General features: G+C 47.3%; 1 protein-coding gene across 3 annotated transcripts in view; it reads left to right on the top strand.

Annotated features, from left to right (window-relative positions):
- The window catches only part of GSDME (gasdermin E), a 34,492-nt gene that overhangs the window by 15,379 nt on the left and 6,206 nt on the right, over nt 1-12,907 (top strand). For 2 of the 3 annotated variants that reach the window (XM_075419136.1, XM_075419134.1), the window contains 3 exons: nt 32-203; nt 1,198-1,318; nt 12,393-12,581. In XM_075419136.1, the coding sequence (XP_075275251.1) occupies nt 32-203; nt 1,198-1,318; nt 12,393-12,581 (482 nt within the window). The remainder of the gene's footprint in view (nt 1-31; nt 204-1,197; nt 1,319-12,392; nt 12,582-12,907) is intronic. The other variant, XM_075419135.1, reaches the window with a different exon arrangement.

Genomic DNA, 12,907 nt, shown 5'->3' on the forward strand with positions numbered 1-12,907 from the left:
TATGTTGTTAATGGCGTCTTTTCTTTTTCAGAACAATAAATCTAAACAGTAGTTTACTGCAACAAGTAATAGAAAGAAAGCGTGAAGTGCTGTGCATCTTGAGAGAAAAGATAATAACAACTCAGAAGTGTACGATATCTGAATATATCCAGACGGAAGAAAAAATCAGTGGTGTGATAGGATGCAGTACAAAAACAGTGAAGGTAAAAGTTGTTAAAAATCTTCAAGGAACAGAACATTTGCAGATTATCTGAGAAGAGACTATGATTTCTGCAAATAGACTTCACAATATTTTTCATGCTTGCTTAACATATTGGACTCTCTTCCTTACCATGTTGAACTCGCTGCACTGCTTAGTTGTGAAGCTTCAGGAAGGTAAAATGTTTTTTCCGTTGCCTCACTGGCAAAAGATGTCCTCTTTTAGTGTGAATGTGATTTCCATTGGTACTGTCAAATTGTGATTGAGTTTCTATGTAGATACCTGCCTACAGCAGAACATAAAACAAACTTACAACAATTCAGTGAAAGCTGAATAGCAAAAAGCATCGCTGAAGCAAATTTATTTGAAAAGCCGAGTAATCATTCATCAAAAAATGTTTGCAGTGTCTCCTGATTTCTAATATTTATTGAGAAACTATTTGGTTTTGACCATGGGAGTAGAGATTAACTGCATGATGAGGATATCTGAAAAACTGCCTATGAATGAGAAGGAATTACTAAAGACAAAACATATGCTCATTCACTGGAAGTTTTTCGTAAAGCTGCAGATGGATCACTTCTGTGTACAGGGTGTCTCCAGTAGCAGGAATCTGGGAGTTGCAGTTCGACTGCCCCTCTGCGCAAGTGCCGCCTTCCTGGTACCAGTCTCCCGCTGGGCAAAAGGGGTGTCAGGGCAGGATACTGAAGTGGGTGCCCATTTTCTAGTGACACGGTGTTTCTTGCGTGGCAAAAGCTGCGCCTGGAGCTCAGCTTTGTACTAGGACAGAGGAGCTAAGACTTTGAGAGCTGCTCTTGGCATTGTGCTTCTACCTCTCTGCTCATCTAGTTCCTTTCATAGATGTCATGGTAAGGTGGTTTAGTTAGACACCGTGGAAAATAAAGCACATTCTTTCGCTGTACTTTTTCCCCTTAATTAATTCTGTGTTTAAGCTACACAATAGCTGAATCAGATAAATGGTGTATAAATCTGTTGTCTAGGTTTCAGTGGGTGAAAATGGAAGTAAGATGAAGGATTCTAGTGTGATCCTTGAAATTCCTCCTGCAACCACTATTGCATATGGTGTAATTGAGCTGTTTATAAAGCACAGTGGCCAGTTTGGTAAGTATAAATAAAGCTCATTTTCTGTGGCGTGCATTTCAGCTGTGGACAGAGCTGTCTGTTGGGCAAAGATTTTTGCATTTCCCGATGTATGAAGGTGATGATGTTGTATGGTCTCCATTGCCTTGACAGTTATTTGTGTTATGAAATGCTGCTCTTCTGATTTAGTAATGCTTTTTCACTTGTTTGAATAAATCATAAACTCAGAATAACTTAGGTTTCAGGGGGCTGCAGAAGGTCACCTAGCTCAAGCCCCAGCTCAAGGCAGGGCCAACTTTTGAAGTTTGGTCTAGGTTCAGGGTTAGATCGGGTTGCTTGTATCCTTGTCGATTAAAATTTGTAATATCTCCAGAGACAGAGATTCCATCACCCCTCTGGGCAGCCTGTTCTCATGTTTGATCACATGAACTTTTATTGCTTTCTTAATATCTAATGAGAATTTCCCTTTCTTTAACTTCTGTCTCTTGGCTTTTGTCCTGTCATCACACACAAGAGTCTGGCTCTGTCTTCTCTACACGCTTCCATTGGGTGGCTGTGGATAGCGATAAGGTTCTCCCTTAGCAATATTTTCTCCAAGCTGGGCAAACCCAGTCTCTCAGCCTCTTCTTATACATGATGTTCTCCAGCCCCCACTGATCTTGGTGACTGTTTGCCAGATTGCTCCAATATGGGAATGTCTGTCTTGTACTGGGGAGTCCAAAACTGGACACAGCACTCTGCACACAGTCTCCCAGATGTTCATCGATCTGCTGGCTACACTCCTGGTGGTACAGCCCAGTATGCGGCAAAGGTCAGTAGCTGCAAGGGCACACTGCTGATCCTCTCAAATTTGTTGTCTAGGTCTTTTCAGCAATTCTGCTGCTAGCTAGCTGGCCCTCAGCCCACGCTGTTGCCTTCACCTGTTGGCAGGGAGAGTGAACCGAATATAAATCAGCAGTCAACCATGAACGTTTAGACGACAGTCATGCTAAGAAAAGGATTATTCATAGCATGTAGGACTTGAATTCAAACTTTTCTGTCTATTTTACACTTTCATATATAGATTGTTCTCAGAATGGTTGCAAAAATGTCCTTGTCATGTTTTCTGGTCACGCTTTACTTATTTCAGGTCAAATACTTTCAGGTGTCAAGTTAAAAAAAAAAAAAAAAAGATTAAAATTGACTTTGGAGGGGAGTAGTAACTCTGCTCTGCAGAATCACCTGGGTTTTTCTTTCTTATCTATCCTCAGTTAAACTCCCTGACCTAAAGGAGGTTTCAGGGGATGTTATGCAAGAAAGAAGCAAATCAGGTGGACTGTGTAGGGCTGGAAGTTGGAAAGGACTGATGTAGAGAGAAACAGGAGATACGCTGAAGAAATAACAGTAGTACAGTTGAGATCTGAATCCAGGATATGGTTTATTTGGATAAGAAATGCAGAAGATCCTCTCCATCATTCTTCAGCTAACTTCGGATATTAAGGAAGTCTCTAGGTTTAGGAATAGAAGTAAATATCATGTGACCTGTAAAAAAAATTTCTGAAATGTGGAATTGCTCTGACGTAGAACACAGTGATGTACCACAGGGCATTGACTTCTTGGTCGTAATAGAATGGTAATTCGGAGTAATCGGGTGCAATTAAGGCTATCTGACTGTATAGGTGTGTAGCTGATAGCCTACTTACGTGATTTCTAGTTGAAACTTCCTATGTCCTCCTAGCTGATAACACATGAGTCTTGTTAATGATCTGTATTTTTCTGCTCTTTTTCCACTTCTGCTGCTTTTTCCACTTTTTTTTTCATATTCAATGTTATGTCTTTTAAGCTTCAGAACCAGCACAGCTTGTTTCGTGTTTTTTCTCAAACAACCTAGGTCTTGCCTCTTTTTAAAAAAAAAAACAAAAAACTTTTGCTATCTTCCCTTGCCTGACTCATTGAGAAGGTGAAGTGGAGAAACTAACAACAAAATCAGGCATTTGGCAGCAAGAATAAGTATGGTGGAGCCTAACCTTCAACTTCATTGATGTCTGAGCTGTGATCAGTATCTGTTTATGGAAATAAAAATAGCCTTTGAAGTTAAATCCAGAGACTAATGTAGTCCTTTCACAGGAGACTGAAAGTGACCAGTAGCAGCTGTAACAGAATGGGATTCTCTTTGCAGATAATTGTGGAATAAGGTGCATGTAAGGTGTTTTTTGTTTCTTTCTTTAATTTTCTTTGCCTCTGACAGTGCTTGAGTTATTCCCTAAGGAAGAAAGGGGTATAAACATTCTTAAAAATGTTTTGGCTAGTGTGACTGGGCATTTTTGGACATTTTTATAAATTAAAAAATAAGAAAGAAAAAAAGGTCTAATCCTTTTCTAATTTCTTTACCTTAATGTTTTGCTGTAATCATTCTGTTCGATTTCTGCAGGCTAATTTCCCACTACATGTAAGAGCTGTTCCTGTTAAATGCTTTGCAGTTTTGTGTCTCTAAAGTTTCGCTGCAAGTCCTCTTGTTCTTGCTTTACCAAACAGGAGGTACAGTAGCACCCGGCTGATTTGCTTGCTGTTTTGGTTTCGGCTGCCGCCGGCAACAAAAGCGCCACGCGGCCGCCCCTCCCCCCGCCGGCGTGCGGAGGAGAATGAAAAAGAAACAGGCAGAAACTGGTGGGTCGGGATAAGGGCAGTTTAACAGAACAGCAAACAGAGGGAACAGCAACACAATGATACAGATAAGGAGAAAACACAACAACGAACCATACGACCCAGACAGCCGCTCTCCCGAAACAGGACCGGCGCTGCGCTCCCCCAAGCCGCGCGAGCGTTCCCGCCGTGCCGCCCCCCCTACCGGAACCCAGCGTGACGACACATGGTATGGAATACCGGGCTCTGTTTGGCCAGGTGGGGTCAGCCCCCACCCCCTGGCTGTGCCCCTTCCTGGAGTCCGGTGAAAATTAACCCTGTCCTGGCCAAACCCAGGACATTATCCACCCCTTATTCCATACCATCTACGTCATGCCCAGGTCCCCCATTGTCCAGTTGATCACCACCACTTCTCCTGTCTCCAGATATCATTCCCTTAGTCTATGGATCATCACTCTAAAGTGTCCATTGAGTTCATTTAATCCATGACTTCAGGCTCCATCTGTCGTAATGGTCTTCCGTGGCAGGGGAGGTGATGTGTGGTGATGGGCGGTCACTTGCTGCATCCGGAGCTCACGGCTGATGCATCTGGTGCGGCCCGTGCCCACAGTCTGCAGGAGATGTTGATCTTGATGAAGTTGCTGGATGCCAGTTGTTGAAAACCAGGTCCACTTCCATCATCGCTGTGCTCTGCTAGGTTCTCATCGAAAAAGTCCATCCTTCTTTAATCTGGAGAATTCTTACTATGCTACTACTGGTACAAAATATAACAATTATAACAGTGATAACAGACAGTGACAGGGTTATTTAACAACTAACTTTGTACAATTTATTTATGGACTGTTCTCGCCCAAAATTAAATCCCCATGAGGTACACATCGGACTTCCCCATCCTTCCGCATTACCCACCAGGTACACCCAGGTCCTTGAGCAAAAGCAATCCCCCGGACGGGCTTGCCTTTGCCCGAGGCAGAACTAACCCAAACCGTCTTCCCTAACATGTTCCGCATGTGCACTACAGGGACTTTATCCCCTTCCACGGGGTGCTGAGGTTTTGACTGGGCAGGACCAGCCCGGTTGGTGGACCCTCTGGTGTTAACCAACCAGGTGGCGTTTGCTAAATGGGTATCCCAATTTTTGAAAGTCCCACCCCCCATTGCCCTCAAAGTGGTTTTTAGCAGCCCATTGTAACGTTCGATCTTTCCCGAGGCTGGTGCATGGTAGGGGATGTGATACACCCACTCAATACCGTGTTCTTTGGCCCAGGTGTCTATGAGGCTGTTGCGAAAGTGAGTCCCGTTGTCCGACTCGATTCTTTCGGGAGTGCCATGTCGCCACAGGACTTGTTTTTCCAGGCCCAGGATGGTATTCTGGGCGGTGGCATGGGGCACAGGGTAGGTTTCCAGCCATCCGGTGGTGGCCTCCACCATTGTGAGCACATAGCGCTTGCCTTGGCGGGTTTGTGGCAGTGTGATATAGTCAATCTGCCAAGCCTCCCCATATTTATATTTTAGCCATCTTCCTCCATACCACTGAGGCTTTACCTGCTTGGCTTGCTTGATTGCAGCGCATGTCTCACATTCATGGATAACCTGTGCAATAGTGTCCATGGTCAAGTCCACCCCTCGGTCACGAGCCCATCTGTATGTCGCGTCTCTTCCTTGGTGGCCCGAGGTGTCATGGGCCCACTGAGCTATAAAGAGTTCACCCTTATGTTGCCAGTCCAGATCCACCTGAGCCACTTCAATCTTAGCAGCCTGATCTACCTGGTGGTTGTTTTGATGTTCTTCAGTGGCCCGACTCTTAGGGACGTGGGCGTCCACGTGACAGACTTTTACAGCCAACTGCTCTAGCCGGGCAGCAATATCTTGCCACAATGGGGCAGCCCAGATAGGTTTGCCTCTGCGCTGCCAGTTGTTCTTCTTCCATTGCTGCAGCCACCCCCACAAGGCATTGGCCACCATCCAAGAGTTGGTGTAAAGATAGAGCACTGGCCACTTCTCTCGACTGGCAATGTCTAAAGCCAGCTGGATGGCTTTCACCTCTGCAAACTGGCTGGACTCACCTTCTCCCTCGGCAGTTTCCACAACTTGTCGTGTAGGGCTTCATACAGCAGCCTTCCACCTCCGCTGCTTCCCCACAATGCGACAGGACCCATCCGTGAACAGGGCATACTGTTTCTTATCTTCTGGCAGCTGGTTATACAGTGGGGCCTCTTCAGCCTGTGTCACCTCCTCCTCTGGTGATGCTCCAAAATCTTTGCCTTCTGGCCAGTCCATGATTACCTCCAGAATTCCTGGGCGACTGGGGTTTCCCATTCGGGCGCGCTGGGTGATCAGCGCGACCCACTTACTCCACGTGGCATCAGTGGCATGATGCGTAGAGGGGACCCTCTCTTTGAACATCCAGCCCAGGACCGGCAATCGTGGTGCTAGGAGGAGCTGTGCTTCAGTGCCGACCACTTCTGAAGCAGCTCGAACGCCTTCATATGCTGCCAGAATCTCTTTTTCAGTGGGAGTATAGCGGGCCTCGGATCCTTTGTATCCCCGGCTCCAGAACCCCAGGGGTCGACCTCGAGTCTCCCCTGGTGCTTTCTGCCAGAGACTCCAGGTTGGGCCATTCTCCCCGGCTGCGGTGTAGAGCACGTTTTTAACATCTTGCCCTGACCGGACTGGACCAAGGGCTATGGCATGAACTATCTCCTGTTTAATTTGTTCAAATGCCTGTCGTTGCTCAGGGCCCCATTCAAAATCATTCTTCTTCTGGGTCACGTGGTACAGAGGACTTACAATCTGGCTGTAATTTGGGATGTGCATCCTCCAAAAACCCACAAAACCCAGGAAGGCCTGTGCTTCCTTTTTGCTGGTTGGTGGAGACATAGCTGCTGTTTTGTTGATGACATCCATTGGGATTTGACGGCGCCCATCCTGCCATTTTATTCCCCAAAACTGGATCTCTTGCGCAGGTCCCTTGACTTTACTTCGCTTAATGGCGAAACCGGCTTTCAGAAGGATCTGAACTATTTTCTCCCCTTTCTCAAAAACCTCCTCCGCTGTGTCGCCCCATATAATGATGTCGTCGATGTACTGCAGATGTTCTGGAGCTTCACCCTTTTCCAGTGCAGTCTGGATTAGTCCATGGCAAATGGTGGGACTGTGTTTCCACCCCTGGGGCAGTCGATTCCAGGTGTACTGGATGCCCCTCCAGGTGAAAACAAACTGTGGCCTGCACTCTGCTGCCAAAGGGATGGAGAAGAATGCATTAGCGATGTCATTTGTAGCGTACCACTTGGCTGCCTTTGACTCCAGCTGATATTGAAGTTCTAGCATGTCTGGCACGGCAGCACTCAGTGGTGGTGTGACTTCATTCAGGCCACGGTAGTCTATTGTCAGTCTCCACTCTCCAGTAGATTTTCTTACTGGCCATATGGGACTATTAAAGGGTGAGCGAGTTCTGCTGATCACTCCTTGACTCTCCAGCTGGCGGATCAGCTGATGAATGGGGAGAAGGGAGTCTCGGTTGGTACGATACTGTCACCGGTGCACCGTTGTGGTTGCGATGGGTACCTGTTGTTCGTCAACCCTCAGCAACCCCACAACGGAAGGATCCTCCGAGAGACCAGGCAAAATGGACAGCTGTTTAATTTCTTCCGTCTCCACAGCAGCTATGCCAAAAGCCCACCGATACCCCTTTGGGTCCTTGAAATAGCCTCTCCTAAGATAGTCTATCCCAAGGATACACGGAGCCTCGGGGCCAGTTACAATGGGGTGCTTCTGCCAGTCCTGCCCAGTGAGGCTCACTTCAGCCTCCAGTACACTCAGCTCTTGGGACCCCCCTGTCACTCCCGAAATGCAAATGGACTCTGACCCTTTGAACTCTGATGGCATTAAAGTACACTGTGCACCAGTGTCCACTAGAGCTTTATACTCTTGTGGATCTGACGTGCCAGGCCACCGAATCCTCACCGTCCAATAGACACGGTTGTCCCTTTCCTCCACCTGGCTGGAGGCAGGGCCCCTCTAATCCTCGTCAGAGAATTTGCTGCTCACCTGCTGTAAAAATGACTTGGAGGTCCCCTCCAGAGGATCGGAATCAAGGTCAAACTGTCTACCTGGTCTGGAGAGCTGGCTTCTAGAAACTGGAGCGGCACTTTTCCTAACAGAGTCCCCTTTTGTGATTGTTTTACCTCGCAACTCACGTACTCGTGCCTCTAGACTTGAGGTGGGTTTTCCATCCCACTTCCTCATGTCCTCTCCATGGTCACGCAGGTAGAACCACAGGGTGCCCCGGGGTGTATAGCCTCTGTATTCCCTCTCCTGAGCAGAGAAACGCCTGCCCCTAATAGCTGAGACACTGGCCCGTACAGGTGGGGAGTAGGACATATTCCTGTCTAGTCGCCTGACCAGTTTCTCCACGGCTGAGACAAGGGAGGAAGAGAGACTTTCCTCATATTGGCGGAGTCTGACAGCCACCTCGTCCACTGTTGGTGCGTCTTTACCTTTCCAGTTTACAACTGCCAGTGAGTTGGCATGCAAGGAGGGTGCACTCCACACAAACTTCCTCCACATGGATTGTGAGCACTGGAGTTCATCTGGGTCTGTGGGTACCTGCTCATCGCCTGTGTCACAGTAAACCAGCTCCCGCACAGCTAATTCCCTCAAGTACTGAATACCCCTTTCCATATTGGTCCACTTGCCAGGATAGCATACAAAATCGTCACTGAAGGGGTACCTCTCCCTCACGCCTGACAGAAGTCTCCTCCAGAGGCTGAGGATTTGTTCCTTTTTCCCAATGGCCTTGTTAATGCCCCCATCCCTGGCCAGGGATCCCAGCTGCTTGGCTTCCTTGCCCTCTAATTCCAAACTGCTGGCCCCATTATCCCAGCACCGCAGCAGCCAGGTGGCAATGTGCTCGCCTGGGTGGCGGCTGAAATCTTTCCGCATGTCTCGCAGCTCGCCCAGGGACAGGGACCGGGTGATGATCTCTGTCTCTATCTCCCGCAATGACCCTGGCTCATCGTCATCCCTCCCGGAGCGATCTGCTCTCTTTGCGTCTTTCTTTAGTTTTACGGGGGCGACTGCTACTGGCACAGGTTGGTCACTGGGCTCAGCCACGCTGCCTGCAGCTGGAGCTGGGGCTGGAGCTGCTGCTGTGCCCGCTGGGGAAACCGAGGCAGACCCTGCAGCTGTGGCAGCAGCAGTGCCAGTCGGGGGGGCTGTGACTGCCTGCTGGGCTGGAGGGGCTGCAGGGCTGGCTGGGGGGGCAGCGCCAGTCGCAGCGCCTGCCGCTTCGCTTCCCCCCCTTTCCCCTTTAAGGCACTGAACAGTGTTGAACATGGCTTGGTAGGCATGGGCCAGACCCCAGCACATTGTGGTGATCTGTGTCTCTCTGGAGTTCCCAGGGTGGCAGCACACTTTTTTCAGATATTTTACGAGATTGTCCGGATTCTGTATTTGTTCAGGGGTGAGTTTAAAACACACTGCAGGTGCCCACTGCTCTAGACATCTGCCCATGCTGTCCCACACACCCAGCCACTCACAGCTATCCAGCCCCAGGGCAGGTCTCTGCACGATGTTCTTAACGACTTGCTTAACCCTAAACAAAACCCAAAACCCATTCAGGAGGCAGAACAAAAGGAGAGTGCTGCCCTGAGCATCCCACGGGTACTCAAAATTCTCAAAAGCCGTTAGGACCAGCCTGAGGGAGAGAGGGGGGGCGAAAGAGTGGGGGAAGGTATCCCCTTCGGTTTTCCCCACAGATTGGGTCTGATTATTAACAAATTCTAAGACATAGGATCCGAGGTATGGAAATGACCGCAGTGCCGCATGCAAATACAAGCCTAATTTCATGCACATTGACGTTATCATGTCATAAGTCGATATCGTACAGTACAGTAAAATCATAATACTGATCCTTTTCCCCGTGACGATGAATAGCACCACAGGGAACAAGTACAGCAAGTACGGATTAAAAAAACACAACCATCTGATGAAAAACACAAACATTTTTACCGGCGACTATTTAAGTAACACAGAAAAATGCCTACAACAAAATTTAACAAAATCTAAGAAAGCAGTTTTAACACCCGCTGCTCAGCCCTGCCGTTATCCCTGCCCCACGTTGGGCGCCAAATTTAATGTTTTGGTTTCGGCTGCCGCCGGCAACAAAAGCGCCACGCGGCCGCCCCTCCCCCCGCCGGCGTGCGGAGGAGAATGAAAAAGAAACAGGCAGAAACTGGTGGGTCGGGATAAGGGCAGTTTAACAGAACAGCAAACAGAGGGAACAGCAACAACAACGATACAGATAAGGAGAAAACACAACAACGAACCGTACGACCCAGACAGCCGCTCTCCCGAAACAGGACCGGCGCCGCGCCCCCCCAAGCCGCGCGAGCGTTCCTGCCGTGCCGCCCCCCCCACCGGAACCCAGCGTGACGACACATGGTATGGAATACCGGGCTCTGTTTGGCCAGGTGGGGTCAGCCCCCACCCCCTGGCTGTGCCCCTTCCTGGAGTCCGGTGAAAACCCTGTCCTGGCCAAACCCAGGACACTTGTTCTCGTCATTGCTATGCATGTGTGACTTGCTTCCTCTTAAATGTCTGTAAATTAAACAGTCCAGATCTTTTCAGCTTCTCCCTGCAAAGGAGTCTCTTTGCCTTTGACTGTTTTCATTTTTCATCTCGAGTTTTCTTCCAGTTTTGTTAATGTTTCTGAATAACTAACAAGCTCTAACTGCACCAGAGGAGGTTTGTCACTGATGGATGCAATAGAATTCAACAGAGAAAATATCACGGTATTCTGTATATTCTTTTATTCACTTATCTTTTTTTTAAGACTATGACAAAATTAATGAGATGATACAAAACTAATTAACAGTCCTATTAATACAAAACTTTCAGAATCCTATGTTTTCCTCTGAATCGAGGCCTATTACAAGATTTAACAACAGGGTCTGTTATCTCTTAAAAATTTTCACGTGATGCTGTGTATGGATTTCCCTGATTAGCATCATTGTGCCGCAGGAGGGCAGGCAGTTTGTTAGCACTGTCTTCCTCTTTCGGGGTTCATGTGAAAGCCGTGTTATTATCAATGGAAGTAGCGTGAGCGTGTTGGCCGTATGGTGCTTTAGCTGCTGTCCACAGTCTTGTTGCTTTGGGAAGTTCTTTAATCTGTGCTAATTGCTTTCTGCTCTTCTGTAGCTCGCTCTTCGCTGTGAAGGGTTATGCAGGCATAAAGGTCTCTGTTGTCTGTCTTTCTCTGTGGCAGAGATTTCTTTGTCTGCGCTACCTTTGAAAAAGCTTTTTTGCTGATGGACTGCTCTCCGTGCTCTCTCATCTGCTTTGAATGTCCTTAATTTGGTGAGACAGACTCTTACAACTGCAGGAAGGTTATATTTAGGTTTTGTGCCTGGTACATGCGAGCACTGTGCTTGATTGGGTACTTTTTTTTTTTTTTTTTTTTTGCCTGCGCTGTCAGGTATTACTTTAAAATTGAGATCCTCCTGCTAGCCTGCCTGCATTCTCTGCAGACCTGCTGCAGAGTGCCAGGGGTACAGTTTCAGATCTTCCATTTGAGCCAATAACAGATGATCAAAATAATACATAGGCCTTTGATTACATTCTGCATCTTTGGGGCTTAATATTGGACACAGGAGCACAGAACTTGATACTCTGGATTTCTCAGCATAACTCTTACAGAGGCTCCCTGTGTACCTCCAGGAGGCCCTGAGCTTCATCACTCTGGGGGCCCTGGGGTGGCAGGAAGTCTGCAGCCCTGTTTGGGTGAGGTAGGGCAGCGCTCCTCATGGAGACAAGACAGACAGGGTAATCCAGCCAGGGCGTGTTATTTTCTCCACAAAGTTGTTGCAGAGTGATTCTGTTTGTGAACGTGGCTGAGTGAAGTCCTTAGAGACTTTGAAAAGCACCCTATTTTCTACTCATCTGGAAAACGTGAGGACGGACCTGTGGCTTGGCCACAAAGAGAAGTCCATCACTGCCATGACCAGAAGAAGCTCTCTGAAGGGCTCTCTGAGTTCTTATGAATCTCAGAAAGCGCTGTTGTCTCCATCATGAGTGGATCCTGTGGCCTGCGTTGCAGCATGTCTCTTCATTGGTAGAAAAATGTGAAGAATTCATATGTGCCTCTCTTGTAGGCACCATTCAGGTTCATGGTGCTGGTGAGAAGTTTTCATGTTGTTTGCTGTCTGCGTTGCTTTAATTCACAGGAGCTGGCGTCACGTTCTGTAGTTGGTAGCTCACCACAGGACCTTTGTGCGCACTGTAACAAACATCAGGGCTGCAGTAATGCCCGGTAATTCACGTGCATAGCAACCACTGGAATTCTTCCCATCTAGATGAGATGAGGCATGGAGAAATCACATGCAAGAACACTAGATAATATAAGCTAGCATCTCATTCAGTAATTGCTTGTGTATTTTATTAATTATCTTTTTAAATTGAATTTCTAATTACAGAATTCTGTCTGCTAGATGAACAGCAAGGAGGTTTTGAAAAAGAAAGCACAGAAGGCTCAACTTATCCCCCTTCAGCACTCTTCAGAGATGCTTTGTCTCTCTATCAGCCAGATGCTGTGGATAATGAGACGTACTCTGGGGCTAAAAACCTCATTCCCAGCGATGCTTCTTTAAGTGTATTGAAACAAGGTATTACCAGAAAGGCTTTACGTGATTGCATTACAGTGAGTTAAGCAATGTGATAGGAAGCAATAATCTGGTACAATAGTACATAAGAAATGATGTTAGTTCATTTAATAGCCCTTATCAGGAACTCTTGGGAGAATGCATTGAAAGAGCAGAGGAATTTACTTCTGCAGTAGCTATATGCAGTGGACTGTTCCCTGGGAACATCCTGAATCCCTTTGTCATAAATATGATTGTATAAAATCTGTTTTTTATGCCAGCTCTGCTGCATTCCAGTTAAGATCTATAAGATTAGTGATGATTTATGCTTTCATTCAGAAAGGGTCACT

Source organism: Opisthocomus hoazin, chromosome 4, assembly GCF_030867145.1.
Source record: "Opisthocomus hoazin isolate bOpiHoa1 chromosome 4, bOpiHoa1.hap1, whole genome shotgun sequence".
Taxonomy (NCBI): Eukaryota; Metazoa; Chordata; class Aves; order Opisthocomiformes; family Opisthocomidae; genus Opisthocomus; species Opisthocomus hoazin.